At 40.7% G+C, this 17,159-nt stretch overlaps 1 protein-coding gene across 1 annotated transcript; it reads left to right on the top strand.

Annotated features, from left to right (window-relative positions):
- The first annotated feature begins 11,892 nt into the window (after positions 1 to 11,892).
- Positions 11,893 to 13,291, top strand: GPR68 (G protein-coupled receptor 68). The gene has a single exon (XM_033141138.1). It carries the CDS (start codon positions 12,076 to 12,078, stop codon positions 13,174 to 13,176), a length of 1,101 nt encoding a protein of 366 aa, XP_032997029.1. The 5' UTR covers positions 11,893 to 12,075; the 3' UTR covers positions 13,177 to 13,291.
- The last annotated feature ends 3,868 nt before the right edge of the window (positions 13,292 to 17,159 follow it).

Here is a 17,159-nt window from a genome sequence, read left to right on the forward strand (position 1 = left end):
GGAATTATAGGCCAGTTACATTAATTATAGAAAAAATGGTGGAAAACATTATTACATATAAACATAGCACCCTCATACCTAGTATTGCTCAGAAATTTTAAGGAACCAAAACATCAGTGCAGTTTGAAATCAACAGTTAAAATCAATGTTTAATCTCAGAGATCATCATGCAAAATTTGGTTACGATCTCTTAAGAGGTGTCCGAATGCATAAAAAAACAGACAAGCAGCTTTCCAGAATTTATAGTAAATTATTAAATGTACAAGACTTACTGAAGAAGAATCAACATGACTTCCGTGAAGGTGGGTTCTGTCTTGCCAGCCTTTTAGAGTTATTGGAATGTGTCAACAACAATGTGGAGAGAGGGATGATCTGATAGACCAGCAATGAGAAACCCGTGCCCTTCCAGATATTGTTGCACTTGGCATGGCCAGTGCTCAGGGATTAAGGGAGTTGTAGCCCAACAACTTCTAGAGGACCAAAGGTTCACCGTTCCCCATCCCTGTAGTAGCAGACATTGTGCACAGTGGTACCTTGGGTTACAAACACTTCGGGTTACAAACACTTCGGGTTACAAACACTTCGGGTTACAGACTCCGCTAAACCGGAAGTAGTACCTTGGGTTAAGAACTTTACCTCAGGATGAGAACAGAAATCGCACAGTGGCAACACGGCAGCAGTGGGAGGCCCCATTAGCTAAAGTGGTACCTCAGGTTAAGAACGGTTTCAGGTTAAGAACGGACCTCCAGAACGGATTAAGTTCATAACCAGAGGTACCCCTGTACTTAGGCTTCCAAAAAGCTTTGGACAAAGTCTCTCATCAAAAGCTCCAGCAAACCTAGCACAGTCCAGGTGATTTCACAGCTGGTGCATCATATGCCTATATTGACAGTAGTAGTCAAGGTAGTGACAGCTTTCAAGTTGAGACTAAAGAGTAAAGGGTCACATCCTGATAATACAGACATGATTCATGATCCAACTCAACTCAAATTGAGGAGCACAGAATGAGGATAAATTACCTGTTGATATGAGATGAAAGTTGGCCACCCTATGATTTCCCTTCCTTGCAGTATTTTAATTTTTACCCCCTTATTCTATTCAAAACAAACCATGCCCACCATTCTGTGTACTGTCATGTAACTCTTCGGCTATTTAGCAGTTGTTATGAATGGAAGCCCAGTCAACTGTTTCAGTAGCCTTTTATATCTGGATTTGCTCTTCTCTGAAAAATGCTGCCTCCCATAGTTCTGTATATCTGTTGGGTTTCCTGCAACCCTTTGTCTGAGCTTTGCTAACTGCCATTTTGCAACAGATCCTTGAAGCTGAATCAGATAGGCTAGGACCAGTCAGGAAAATAATTAGTTATCCACTTTTGTTCTCTTAAGGAACAAATGTCGGGTGACACAAGGCCAGCGCAAGCATGCTTGTGTCAGAAGTATACCTAAATAGCTCAATGAAAATGTAATAGAACTCTGGGACATTTTGCTGCTGTCCAGCAACTCGAAGCTTGGCTGCTGTATGTGCCTTGTCCCATCCAGGACAATATTAAAAATACAATAAAACATCAGACATTAAAAACTTCCCTAAACAGGGCTGCCTTCAGATGTCTTCTAAATGTCAGGTAGTTGTTTGTTTGTTTGTTTGTTTGTTTGTTTGTTTGTTTGATTGTTTGATTGTTTGATTGATTGATTATTTATGTAGTGAGGGCTACCAGCTTGGATGGCTTTACAATGGGTTTAGAAAAATTAAAAATTAAGGTCATCAGTGGTTAGGATAGACACAGGGCTCTATACTTGTGCCAGTATTGGTATGCCTTTGGATATCAGTTGCCGAGGACCACAAGTAAGGAGAAAGTTGTTGTGCTCATGCCCTCCTTCTGGGCTACCCATAGGCATCTGGTTGTGAGTACAAAATGGTGGACTAGAGGAGTCTTTGGTATGATCGGCCCTTCATCCGTCTGGTCTAAGGAACCACCCACTGACAGTGCCTCAGTCTTTTCTGGATTGAGATTCGGTTTACTGGCTCCCATACAGTCCGTTACTGAGGCTGGGTAATGGAACTGAAATGCTGCAATATATAGGCACCGAGTGTTGTGTGAATTTAATGCACCCTTTAAAGGGAAGAACATCCCTGGCATCTCCAGGTAGAGAAAATCCTCCTGCCTGAGCCCTTGGAGAACTGCTTCCAAGCACTGTCACCCAAAAGTGTGGCCCTGTGTATATTGTTTAACTACTCCAAACCAGTTGGCAGGGCAATACTGCTGTAAATGAGATGACTGAGCTCTGTGTATGTCTTAATATTTTTGCAAAAATCAGCTGAGAGGGCATTGGGACTGTAGAGCTGGTGGAGAGGGGGCTAATCCTTTCCCCTCCATGCCAGTTTCCCAAAGACTATCTGTCATAGAAACTGGATGGGTACTTGAACCAGGCCTTCGTGACCCCATGGCTGCTTTTTTTTTTTGGTAATGTTTAAAAATGGTATCTGCCAACAGAAAGCCGGGAAAGATGAAGCCTAAATAAGTGTAAAGCAATGGATGCTAGGAGAACCTCCTTACCCTAATGCAGAGAGGAGAAGCAGTCTAAACTGACTGCATCAGCCTAGTTCAGAAATAGTTCTTAAGTGGAACACTTAAAAAGGGAAAACATCTGGACATTATGCACATTCCGTGTTAGGCGTTGGGCACTAAGCAGCAAATGCCACAATGCTGTTATAGAAATTTATGATGCGCATACACTCTTAACACTTCTCCAATGAAAATAGGGCCATCCTATTCCATAGTAGTAGTAGTAATACCATACCCATCTGACTGGGTTACCCCAACTACTCTGGGCAGCTTCCAACATACTGTATATAAAAACATAATAAAGCAATAAATATTTATTAAAAAAAACTTCCCTATACAGGACTGCCTTCAGATGTCTTGCAAAGGTTGTATAGTTATTTATCTCCTTGGCTTGGGGGGGGGGGTCGCTTAACACCATACCCTCCAACATTCTCCAATGAAAATAGAGGCATCCCTTCCAATATTTCTCTGATGAAAATAAGGGGATGTTCTAAGGAAAAGCATAACATTCCAAGATCAAATCAGAAACCAGGACAACTTCTGTAATTCTGGGACTGTCTCTGGAAAATAGGGGCACTTGGAGGGTCTGGACATGTCCATATTTAGAGCACCATATCTAATTCTGACTGACCTGTATCAGAACAGCTACCTTAGAGCTGGGAAAGGCAAGCCGAACGACAATTAATTCCCAACATATATTTGGATGGTAGAGTTCATCTTAGGTGATAGCGTTCAAAACGTCTGGATCCAGCAGCACCTTTTCAGACTAACTGGCTTTTAATACAGCATCAATGTTCCTAAGTTACACCCTGAGGAGCAATTTCCTTTTGTTGAAAGGCTTCTGTATGTGAGGCTTTTATCAAGGGGGGGGGGGGGAAATGATCTTCATCATTGGATGTTTGTTTATGAACATAATCTCTTTTCTCCGGATGATTTACTGTAGCTCTTGTGCAGGTTGACTGAGCTGCTGATAATTGGGAAGGAGGGAGAACCACATCCTACCAGATGAAAAATCAAGCAGATTTTTTGAATTTCTTAAGCTCTTTAATGACGTTAATCTTACGTTCTTATCTAATTTGGGGGAGGCAGTGTACCTCTTTGAGACATCAAATCTTAAGCCCAGAGGAGATTGCTTGTGTTTGTGCATTCTTGATTCTAAAATACTGCTCTAGCAAAGTTACCGTGTGGCAAAGTATGTGTATGCTTTCAATGGCCTCAGAGAAAAGAGACTAAAAGCAGCAATGGGAACAAGAATGGAGGAGCTTATGCGGGCAAACCATGTGGGCAGGGAAGTTGCAGGGTTGCTTCCAACTGCTGGGCATTTGAAAGCTCTTTGGTTGCTTATTTCATTTATGCCACAGAACGAACGAACACACACACACACACGGAGCAAACCAGAGATATTTCCAAATTATGCAAACTTTCTATAGAGATATAATTGCCACTCCCGGCTCAAGCTCTGAGATGTTTAAAGGATGACTCACCCAGCCAGCTGGCAGGTGTCAGTGCTGAAGGCCCCTGGTACCTAACTTGAGATGCCAAGTACTGGAGGTCTTCTATGATCAATGTGGTAGACCTACACCCCTCTTTCCTGCCTAAGTACTTCTGTCCTGACCTGGCAGTAATAGAAGCAGCGGGAGGACAGAACCTTTTGGTCCGCTTCATCCATGACTGCCAATCTAGGGAGGTAAGTTGTAGCAAAGAGTAAGTAGGCTGCCAAGTAGACGAAGCATGCTCCCTCCTCTAACCTGGAATGAGAGGCAAATATTTACAAGGGGAAGCAGAGATGGCATCCAGTTTACCTGCCCCTCCTGTCCAGATTACTTGCTTTTCCCTCTCAAATCCTACTCACGCACACATGAACCTCGTAACTAGGCATGTGAGAAGTTGGGATAACCCTGAGAATTTTCACATAAATACACCCAAGACTCCACAGTCAAATATTATGATATTTATTAAGATTTTTTTTTTTTAAAAGGAGAAGAAACGGAAGAGGTAGAAAGTAGCTTCCAGAATATAACAAAAACAACCTTTTAGTTGAAGTTTCTGCTAATATAGCTACTTTGCAAACAGGTTTCTGGACTGCTGTTTTCTCCCACCCAATTACTGTTTTAATATCTCTCGCTTCCTATGCATAACCTCTTCTTAAGTAAAGCCCCATCTGAACTAAGAGGGTTTATTGTGTTTCTTTGCCTGAGACCAACACCAGTTTCATACCACCAACAGCTGACTACTTAGCATCAAAGGTAAAAATGCCATTTCCCCCCAATAAACTAAGTGTGTGGCCTCGGGGAAGCCACTTGGAACAGTTTCAGTTCCTCCTCTGTAAAATGGGAAAAATAGCAACATGCTCTTCCGAAGTTGTTGTGTGAGCAAACACAGTCACAATTGTGTCAAACACTGAGAGCTAAAATACATACCTCTTACGCAGCTGCAATCTTGGTCTTGTTTGTTTAGGCAGAATTGGCGGGCAGCATTCACTTAAAGAGCTTTTTCTGGTTTTGTTTGCTAGCTATATTTGGACTTAATCCATGGTTCACATTACAAATTGCCAGCAGTATTACATCTGTTGGTGAAGAATTGAACTGAGAGGAAATGATTTGGTTAAACACACTAGCATCTGGATCTGGAGGAAACAGACTAAAGGGAACTCCCATTGAATACTTCGTTTTCACAGGACACGATAAAAATGAACTCAAATTATTTCAATTTGACTGTAGGCAGGTTGCCTAATGACCAGTCTTCTTTTCTTGAGGTAATTTTCCTTTGGTTACCTCCCAGATCAGATCAGATCAGAAGAATATTTATTTGCATTAGCCACTAGCCATAGCAATAAAATAAAATACAATGTACTGAAAATAGAGGTAAAAACTAAACACAAAATACAGCCTGGAGGTTTACATCAATAAACAAATAATGGATCTTATTCTAATTGCCCCTGCTATTATTATTTATTTATTTTTGCAGTTTTTGCTGTCACCTGGTTATCTTGGGCTACCTCCCATATTAGCCAGTGTGTTGTAGCTTGTTCAGAACAGTAGTGGAACCTTCCAGAATACCTCAGGAGCTCTTCTCAAGATGGCACCATAACAAAACAGGGGCCCTTCACATTTAGGCACCTTGGTGGTGATGGGTCACCCAAGTGGCACCACCAAACGGATCTAACATGATCAAGAGTATGGGCTCTGCACTGTCAATGCCCTTAAACAAAACTACACACCCAAAAACATACTTATTTCAATATTCTTTTAGTTGTTGATGGTGGTCTGCAGTTCTAACGTTCTTATTCCTTCTGTGTTTTTGTCACTCTGGTGTGGACTGGAATGTAACGCTGCTATCTTATTTTATTTTAAAAAGACTCAAATATATACATGGAAGTTGTAAGGTGGAAATGAAGGAATAACATGTTCGTGTGATTTTTGCATTAAAACTTTTGATCCTGTCGAAGATCTGCACACGATGTAAGATAAATGCATTTTTTTTAAAAAAAATCCTGCAGCAATGGATTTAGTTGCTGCTTACTCTTACCTTTCTGTCTCAATATACAAAAAAGACCTTCCTAATCTTACACAATTTGTAAGATTACACAATTTGTAAGGTTGTGCATTATTCAAGCTGCTTATCCTTAAATGAATTTGATGTGAGGTAACTTGTTGACGATTATCTCTTTGCTGAAGTGGTTCAGCACTTGTTGGCATGCACCCAGTTCTCTTTTTAGTTGGTTTCCTGTTTAGCATTGGTTATTTAATTGCATGTTAGGAGCACAACATCCAGCTTTTGAAGCTGTGCCTAGTAACGTTCAGGTTCAGGGTTTATTGTTTTCTAAAAGAAAACTTAATTTTCTTTGAATTTTAAAGATTTGTTAATGATCATTGGGGTGGCGGCAGAAATAAACACCAACAAAAAAAAGATTTATTGAAATAATGTTATACTATAGACAATAGTATCTATGATGTCACATTATTGGTCCTGACTCCTTGCATATCTTATCTGACAGTGACAGGTCGAAGGCTATGCAGTAACCTGCTTGGCAAAATGAGGACTCTTCAAAGTTCAACACCAACCAGAACACATACTGCCTATCTATCCAATAGGAGAGCAAACTTTTACTACAGTTGCACTAAACATTATCCAAGTTCAATATTTGTTTGTAAAGTAGCAATTTTAATGCAAGCAAGTACCGGTAAGTCCTTGGAAAAAACCCCACTCATTCTCTGTGTCACGTTCTTCTTCTTTGTCCTCACTGCCATTTGCTTCATTTGCCATGTAATTCAATTGGGTTTGGTGATCTTCATTATTTTGTTTTAGCGGTACTTGCAAACTGTCCATTCAACACAGTTCATAACAGCAGAGAAAGACTGGAAACAGGAAATATGAATGGAGTCGCAGTGTGGTAATATAGGGCTATACACCAAGTCTGCTGAGAAGTTGCATGCAGAAATACTGCCCTACCATTCACAGTCAGAATTGTCATATAAATAGTATGATACCTGGAAAAGGAAGCTGAACAGACAAGGGAAATTCCAAGTGCAAACAGTTCAGTCTCTTAGTAGATGTAATGAGTAATATAACATTTGGGGAGTGTGTGACTAATTAGCTGCTTGTTTATGTTTCATTTAACCATTGCAGTAGTGTTTAAAATAGTCATTTTCAGATTAGCTTAATGAAACACAGTTATGTAATTATTTCGAAATATGTCGGGGTCAATTTCAATGCCAAAGGATGTAGTTCCTATTCATGGAAGCCACCACGAGGCTTAGAAATTTTCCTCTCTTTAGGAAACTGGAACCTGGAACAGGGAAAGCAGAGGCGGGCTATTCCTTTCCTTCACATGCTCTGGTCCTTTTCTTTCCAGGAACAAGTCATGGCTGGCAATACTGGACACTTGATCCCAATCAGTGGTGTAGGGAGGGGGGCGGGCCGCCCCGAGTACCACCCTGGAGAGGGTGACACTCTGCGTGCCCCTCCCTGGCTCTCCTCTGCCCAGACGTGCTTGCTTGGGGCTGGCCCGCCGGCAGTGCGCTGCTATGGATCGCTGCGCGCCACCGGTGGACCCTAAGCAAGCCCGTCCTGGAGCTAGCCCACTGGACGCTGTGCCTGTGCGCTGGGAGCGGCGCACTGCTGGCGGGCCAGCCCCGGACAGACTTGCTCGGGGCTTGCCCGCCGGCAGCGCGCCGCTATGGAGCGCTGTGCATCGCCGGCAGGCCCCGAGCATGCTGGGAGCGAAACCACGCCCCCCGGTACTTCTGGGTTTGCCGTCCCGGGTAGCTGGTTGGCTTCCTCCGCCCCTGATCCCAATCAAGAATACATTTGTCATAGCTGTCCCATTGAAACCAATGGAACTTAGGTTATTTGCTACTAACCTAAGTCCAACTGCTTTAAAAACGACTCACTCAGAATAACCTGAATTATAGCTATTGACTATCAATTCATCCCTTTCCGTAGGTGGGAAAACCCATGACTAAAGCTGTAACATGAGAATGCTTTAAATACACTTTTTCTTCGCCTTATTCACATGTAGCACTTAACCAAACCATGACTTAGCAAGAATGAGCAAGCATGCAGGTACCTAGCGTGAAAATAATGGCTATTTTGCCAGTTACGCACTGATATGACTTTGTGTTATGGGTTCATGATTTGCCTCCCTCTAAACTTTGGTTGCAATTTGTTGTTTGCTGGTAGCGAGACAAACCATGAGCCTAGGTAGTGCACCAGCAGCAGGAGAAGAGGAGGAGGAGGAGGAGAGTGGTTGTGATTTTTGCTCTGGGTACTTGCTGGCTTGCTTCTTCTTGCTGAGCTATAATTTGGCATAGTGTTGCCTAAAAGGTCTCTCCGAAGAGTCCAGAATAGCAAGATCAGAAGTAGTGGTATATTTTAATTCAGGTAAGTCTTGTTAATTTGCAAAAGTCAGCCATGGAATGGTGATGCCTCCCTTAGTTACTCTCCGAGTCACTTTGGAATATTCTTCAAAAAGTTGGATTTGGGTCTGGATTTTTTATTTTATTTTTTGAAAGTGAACAATTTATGCCATGAATTGGTTGTGACCTTGGGAAGTCAGCGTTTTCCCATTTTGGTTCCCCACCTGAAGAAATGGGGGGAAATGGTGACTTGACTCAGTTTCAGATCAGGTAGGAACATTAAGAAGTTGAAAAGCACAAGCAAAAAGTAGTATATGACTAGTAATATTAGCCCTAATCAGGTTTCCAAAATACACAATGATAGTCACATGCAGCAGATAGTCACATGCTGCATATATTTCCCTCACCGTTGTGCACTGATGCTCTAACAATGCTTGTCAGGGTTCACATTTGTAGGGACAGCATACCCGGTACATATGTTTAACAGAATGACCGCTCCCCGCATCAAACGGGGTGCGCATTTTGCGTGGTAGTGAGTAGCCTCCTGTGATCACGGTGCAGCTCCTGGCAGTTGGGTCTGGCACCACCTTCCCAGGTTGGATACCTGTGATCTCCACCCACTCAAGCAGCCGCCCAATCCCGGCTGGGGAGGTGTTACTGGGGGGATTGGCCAGGTAGAAGGAGGGATTAGTCAGTACACACAATAGGAGTTCAGTCATACCTAGGAAGCGGTCGTTGGATTCAGAGCCCTCAATGAATGCCCTCAACCTGTGGACAGTTACTGAGGAGCTGCATGCAGTGTGACGGCAGATAATATTAAGCAAGCATGGTCCCACTTCCCTTCTTCACATGGTTATTGCAGCTTATTTTTCAGTGCTTTAATAGGGGTGATGGTTACATTACAGAATGGTTATGGGGCTTACAGAGCAAACCTATGCATGTTTAATGAGAAGCAAGCCCCACTGTGCTCAGTTGACCTTTACTCATAGGTAAGTGTGCTGGTGTTTATAAATGCACTAGTCAGACCATGGTACAGAAGTATGAATTATTATTGTGACATGAAGCTAGCAGAATCAGGGGCGTACCCAGGATCAAAACTAGGGGGCGGCAAGCCATGGTCGTTCAGGTTCAAAAACAAAAACAGCTTCAAAAAACAAAATCAGCTTCAAAAAACAGAAAAACTCCCCCCCCCCAAACAGAAAGCCCCAAATGGCTGAAAAACTCAGTTTCCTAGGATCCTCAGTACTCGCAAAGTAACTACTCACCATGCAAGGGAACTCAGTTTGCCAAGCTCCCTTGCAACGATGAATCCCGGCAAAGATGAATTCGCCCCCTGACACTGCCCAAGTCTCAGCCTGCATCCCCATTTGACCAAGCAGGGTGCAGGCTAGGATCTGGTCTCTGATAGGCATGCCAGCTCTTTGTCGGCATGAGGGAGGGGGAAACAGCCAGCGCAACACACACACACACAGTGGCCAACTGCCTCTGCAAGAGCGGAAGAGATTTTGAGAGGGGGAGAAAGACCAGTCTTGAGCTTTTTTTTCCTTTTAGGCTGCCGATAACCATTTAATATTTTTTTTTTTTGCTTCTGGGGGGGCAGCTGCCCCCCCTGCCCCCCTGGGTACACCCATGAGCAGAATATTATAGTAGTCAGTCTGATTTGGAGGTATCCTAGTATGAGATTGTGCTTGAATATTATTCCGATGAGGATGCTGTGTAACACCCCCTTACTCCTAATAGCCATTTCCTGACACTGGAACTCTGAAGAGTAGTAAAGACTGAGCTTATCTTCCTGCTTGCCGGTGTGTTAAACAATGGATGCAACCTCCTACAGAGAAACGACATTGTTCAATATTTTTGCATCCCAAATTTGTTTCTACAAAGGCAGATCTAAGGATGCTACAAGCTGCCTTTTATTGGCTGCAAGTTCAAAGACCGTCGCTGAATATATCAGTACTGCAATTGTTTGCCAGGAAGGTAAAGAGAGGAATTTATTCCTAACTTCAGGGGACTTCTACATCAGTGGTGGCCAGGATGCAAAGTACACAGGGACCCACAGGGGCCCCACCAAATGCAGAAATTGTCTTACATTTCCATAGAAAGTCATTTTGTCGTATAATAAATTCAGTTCTGATTTTTTCTCTGACATTAACTTTAACATTATAGATGCATTTATAACATGCATTCTGTACTTCATGTTTCAGTAAATTACTTCTTATAACAGTCTTTCATTGCTATCAAAATACATATTATTGGATGTAGGTGTATAATAAAGCTAAACAGGGGCCTCTAAATGTATTTAGCACAAAGGCCGCCACTGAACTAAATCTGTTGTGGAGTGTCTGCAATTAAATCTGTTGTGGAGTGTCTGCTGTTTAATACTATTTTAGTCAAGCATGTTGAAAGAAAGAATAGCTTACTTTGGTTTCTTAGTTAGTTACTCATTTTCAATCTTTAATATTCATGAGGGGTGTTGGGGGTTATTGTCTTGTTTTTGTTTGATATATGTTGTGGTTTTATTTTGTATTTTTATCCTGTGAATTGCCCTGATATTGATTAATAATAATAATAATAATAATAATAATAATAATGTTAAATGAATCTGTATTTTGATCTGGGAAGATTCTAACAGACTTTTAACAATTCTTAAAGGGCAAACAAACTAAGAAAAATCACCACAACACTTAACAGGTACACACAAACCATGTTCAAAGCAAATTATCTCCAACCCCATCCCCACTAATTCCCCTGGCCTACCACCCATTATTCCACCATGCAGCACAAAACCTCCAAATAAAAACCTATATCACCCAACATACTTTTATAAAAATAACAAACCTTTGTCAACACAGGAAATGCAGTACAAACTAGAAGACACCCAAATGCCCTGGTTAGCACAACATCAATTGCATGCCCTCTTAAAACAACCCAGCAGTAAAATCAGCAGCAACTAGATCCTTGACAGCCTTCGAAAACCTCATCCTAACGACAAAGAAACATTGCCACCCCAACCCACCCATCTCTCTATCCCGTCCACCTCCCCCCCTTTTCTTCCTAATGTCTCAACAAATGAAACTGATAGAAAATCTTTAATAAAAATATTTTTTTAAAAAACCAAACAAACAAATGAAACTGATGTGTAAAAATGTTACATGGAAAAATACGAGAGAGACATTGCATATACAATTCTTAAAGGGGCCTCAGTACTCCAGGCATAGCTCTTCAATCAGAAAATATTTACTACCTGTAGGTAATCACAAAGTGCTGCTGCTCTGAATTATATGCATAATTGGTAACTGCCAATACCAGTTGGATAAACTATAGTTTGTGGTGGATTTAGTGACCCCCAGATCTGTAACAATCATGTATTCCTTATTTATCCCTAGTTTTAAGTTTACTTTTCCATGCTTGAAATCAAGAGAAAACTAAAAAAAAGATTCTTTAATGGGTAGAATTACAAATGTTTATGAACAATATTCTAGGCATTATTGTTGGTGCATTTCATTCAAAGAATGTTATTGTGCTTTGTTTCCCCCCATACAGGTGTTCACAAGTAGTGACACAGGTATGAAGAAAATGTAGAAAGAATGAAATGACAGACGATTAAAATTATGCCTGCCTTGCTGGGGCTTACGTGGTCACTCTCTGCAGAAGATGGATAACTTTTCTGAGGACATCGCAAACAATAATACTCTGAATTGCACAATTGATCACTCCATACACCAGACATTATCACCTGTGATATATGTCCTTGTCTTTGTAGTAGGACTCCCAGCCAACTGTCTCTCGTTGTACTATGCCTACTTGCAGGTGAAGGTCAAGAATGAGTTGGGGATCTACCTTTGCAATTTGACCATAGCAGACCTGCTTTACATCTTCTCCCTGCCCTTTTGGCTCCAGTATGTTTTACAGCATGACAACTGGACCTATGATGAACTCTTATGCAAAATTTGTGGCATTCTCTTGTATGAAAATATTTACATCAGTGTTGCCTTCCTCTGCTGCATCTCAATTGACCGTTACCTGGCTGTGGTGCACCCTTTTCGCTTCCATCAGTATCGGACAATGAAGGCTGCCATGGTGGTGAGCGTTGCCATCTGGACCAAGGAAATTCTGACCTCCTGCCTTCTTTTTACACACGGTGAAGTGACTAAGGACTCGGAGAGCCATGTGGTGTGCTTTGAACATTATCCCATCAAAACATGGGAACACAACATCAATTATTACCGTTTCACGGCTGGTTTCCTATTTCCTTTTTCTCTGCTCATTTTTTCTTACTATGGCATTCTGCGAGTTGTCCGCAAGAGCCATGGCACACAAAAGAAGAAGAAGATTCAAATTAAACGTCTGGTGTCGAGCACAATTATCATTTTCTTGGTGTGCTTCGGACCATATCACGTTCTATTGTTGATACGCAGCATATTTGAAAACAGCTGTGAATTTGCTGCCAGAATCTTTAACTTGTACCACATTACACTTTTGTTGACTACTTTTAATTGTGTTGCAGACCCAATATTGTACTGCTTTTCAAGTGAGAGTACCTATCAGGATTTTGTAAAATTAGGGGACACTTGTTTAAAGTGCCTAAGATGTATACAGACAGAAACCAAGGAATCCTACGCACTGAGTACTCCAGAAACAGTAAAAAAAATCCGGGAGCAGGCTGAGGTGGACCCAGAGTTGTTAACTAAGTTACATGCTCATGAAGTGGAAGAAACATCTATCAGCACTTTTCCAAAAGAAGGAGTGATCTAACGTCTCCGTACATTTGCTCACTTCCCTTTTTGGAGTATAGATGTATAGGAATTATTATATCTTGCAAAGAGGGACAATAGTTCAAAAAGGCAATCAACTGCACTATGCGGATGTTCTCTTTTGTAACATAGTTTTCATTCATTTCTAACTTTAATCTGTTTTCGTTGGATTGAGATATATCTTTGTTAACATCAGAGCATATGATATGCAACAGTTTTATAAAATTAAAATTAAAACAATAAACACTCAGATAAGCATTTCTGAATATATTAACAAAGTTGTGTCTTAAGTATATATACCAAAATTATTACAATTATTACAGATATGAAATGATGTATAGTAACATGTACTGTAGGGGATGCGGGTGGCGTTGTGGGGTAAACCACAGAGCCTAGGGCTTGCTGATCAGAAGGTCGGCGGTTCGAATCCCCACGATGGGATGAGCTCCCGTTGCTCGGTCCCAGCTCCTGCCCACCTAGCAGTTTGAAAGCACGTCAAAGTGCAAGTAGATAAATAGGTACCACTCCAGCGGGAAGGAAAACGGTGTTTCCATGCACTGCTCTGGTTTGCCAGAAGCGGCTTAGTCATGCTGGCCACATGACCCGGAAGCTGTACACCGGCTCCCTCGGCCAGTAATACAAGATGAGACCACAACCACAGAGTCCGACACAACTGGACCTAATGGTCAGGGGTCCCTTTACCTTTACCGTGTACTGTATTGCTTAGATTGATGACCACAAGTTAAAGCTATTTTGTATCAATAACAATTAAAACTTATAGGATAGGGCAGGGAGGAGGGAAGGTGGGAGGAGGAGTACTTAATGCACCAGACTGTGCTGTAAACTATGGGTACCACATGCTTCATTATTTGTGTAGCCAATAAATTCATACCAGACTGCATAAAAATTGTTGTATTTCATTTTGAACTCTTGCTGCTTTTAATTTTTGTGTCAGCTTTTACATAGTTAATAACTGTAATTATTTCCATTTCCTGTCAACAGTTGTTCATGCAGTGGTTAAATTATGTTTTCTTTGTTTCTAATTCGCAACATATCGTGGCTATACAAGTTAAGAGGATCCAGTACTGGGATCATGAGGACTGACTTATAATCAAAAATATTTTTGTAAATACGTTTTCCCAGAACCTTTCTATTTTTGGACACTCCCACCACACGTCCCTATAGTAGGGCATCCTCCCCCAAAAAACATGGGAGAACTGTTTGGTTTTATATAGGCTAGGTGTCTAGGTGTTAAGTACTAGCTGCACACAATTTTAAGGGCTCTTTCTCTGGTCATTGGCAATATGGATTTGTATGGTGCTTTTGTCCATAGTCTGTTCTGTGTCAGTTGGTCCCTAAGTTCTAGGCAACCATTGTGGTTTCCCTATGCTGATATTCTTCATTCCACCTGGGGAATTCCTTAGTTCCTTTAAAGTCATTTAGAGCTTTACTCTAGTGCAGGCTAATTATATAAAGTGACTAATCATACATCCTATGCATACTGGTGACTCAGTCCTGTAAAATATTCTATCTGAAGACAGGGCTTGTGGAAATAAATTTATTACCGGTAGTATTCCGGTATTGTTTTAAGAAATCTGAATGTAGTTAAGCATTATCTGACAGATGACCAAAGCATGATATTCAAATGAGCATTTAGTTTAAGAGGTGGAATATAATCACATTTAAAAGTACAACTTGTATATGGGATGTCCTGTCTATCAATCTGTGCATTAAAAAAGTTCTGAAATGGTTCATATCGCTACTCTTAAATGGGGGAAATGAGCAGCAGCTAAATCATTGCATTAATGCAGCAAGAGAAAGGCCCTTAATCATTGTTTTTTTTTGTAAACCATGGAAAAAGTTAGTATGTTGATCTGAATTAGTAAAATTCATTATTCATAAAAGCATACCTGGAAGAATTCATACCGAAATCTGGTTCCATAAAGCTTACCCGTACCCACTGAGTTTCACAACTGATTGTGGACAATTAAACATATTTTAAGGACTCCCAAACAAGCTGAAGAACTGTTTGTAAATTCTGAGTCACAACTGAAATGCTACAGCTGTGGATTCAGGCTCTTAAACCATGTTTAGATGAAGATTATTGGGATTTCCATAACTAAAGCAGTAAGAGTAGTGCATATTGTATGAGATTTTTAAGTGGCAATTAACAAAAAGCAGCAGGAAACCCAGTGAAGAAAGTAAAGTTATATATTGTTACAAACAGAAACCATAGGGTCCAGGTGTTGGAATTAATATTTGGCGCGGCAAAATCTTGATGAAATATGCTAGAACCGATTGCAAAAACAAAATGTATTCTACCCCAGAAGAGGATTAATTTTGTTTAGCTTAACACTCAGTGTATTTTATAGTTCTGTGTAGCGAATTTTTACTTTGAGCCAAGAATCTAAACTGCACATTTATCTCATGGTCACTATTTTGTTGTGTTTGGTTTCCTTTGCTGCGTGGGCCAACATTTTTTGAATGCAATAGAGCTGAGCAGGGGCATATACTACTCATGCTTACTGTCAGCTGCTGACATGGAAATGAGCAAGACAGTATAAGACATAAGCATGATTTGAATTAAAGTGACTGAATCCATTTGTTGGGATTGCTACTTTATGACTGTGTTCTTAAAGCAAGAGGACAAAGCAAAATGTAGTTGTCCAAAAAAAAGGTTCAGTACTAAAGTGCATTCCTAATGCTCAGGGATACACTTTCCTCTTCCCAATATTATTACAATAATAATTATCTTTAAGGAAATATCAGGAACACCTCAAATAGATATAGGGACACACTGGCAGCTTCTCTAATGGGCCAAGGGTGTGACACTTCAAAATAGAGACACAGTGAGAAACAATAGCAGCCTTGGGGATGTCTTGGTAAAAATATTTCCCCATCTGCTTAGAAATTCACTGTCATTCTGATTGGCCTGTTTGCATTTATATTAAGGAAAAGACTGTAACAACGTAAACAAGATTGTGCTGGTAACAACAAACACTGTGGCAATAATTCATTGTAAGATTAATTTATTGTGAATTCATGGTAAGAGATCACATTCATCTTTAAAAAATAAATAAATGTCTGACTTGTAGCAACCATTAAGGCAAACGAAGCAACTTTTAAAGTAATGACCGTATCATCACTCAGAAAAAATTCTGGGTCAGGGCAAACATCTGTTGAAGATGGCAGTAATATTTATACTAGACTAAATATTCCACAAGGATAAACAAAGCAGTAACACTGGAGGTCCTAGACTGCCCAATATCCATAGATACAGACCATTAAGAAACATTTCCACAAATTCTGATGTTTAAACGCTGTCTCATTTTTCCAATTTTAAATTCAGTTCTTCACATTTCTGCATCAGTTTGAGATTTTTTTTCTAAGTGTCCTCATGAAAATTCACCAGCATTTTGGTGCAAATTTACCATAAAATGCACTTTTCTGTATGAAAATGCATTTTTCTGTGCTATTATCACCAATATACAGAATGCATTTTTATCCACACTTCACTCTATTACATGTATTTTTGTACACATTACTTGGCTGGAAATCTGCATTGCAAAATTCAAAGAAGTGCTAATTTTGAAGGATGGCTGTATTTTGATTTGTGAACTGCTGTGGACAGTGCGAATTCAGTAAGTTTTCCTTTTACTGTGAACTGAATTGAACTTCTCCTCCATCCCTACTGAACACCGAGCCTGTGTTTTCCCCATTCCTTGCCTGCAGCACAGCTACAAGGAAGAGGAGATCAGAAGCTTCCGCCTCCATTTTGGCATCATATTGGAAGCCTAAGCTATGGTCAACCTTAACTAGGTGCTATTGAAACAAACCAGCTTAATAAACCAAGATTTGAAGTTGGCTAGTTTCATAGGTCGGACTTAACACAGTTTGTTTGGGTTTGGACATAATGCTAAACTGTGTTCAGCATTATGTCTGAATGAGGCGAGTGTGTTTTCTTTATCACTCTGAAATGCAGAG

Source organism: Lacerta agilis, chromosome 1, assembly GCF_009819535.1.
Source record: "Lacerta agilis isolate rLacAgi1 chromosome 1, rLacAgi1.pri, whole genome shotgun sequence".
Lineage (NCBI taxonomy): Eukaryota > Metazoa > Chordata > Lepidosauria > Squamata > Lacertidae > Lacerta > Lacerta agilis.

What these genes read in the sequence shown, in the direction of transcription:
- GPR68 (XM_033141138.1), top strand. Translation starts at nt 12,076, where the DNA reads ATGGATAACTTTTCTGAGGACATCGCAAACAATAATACTCTGAATTGC.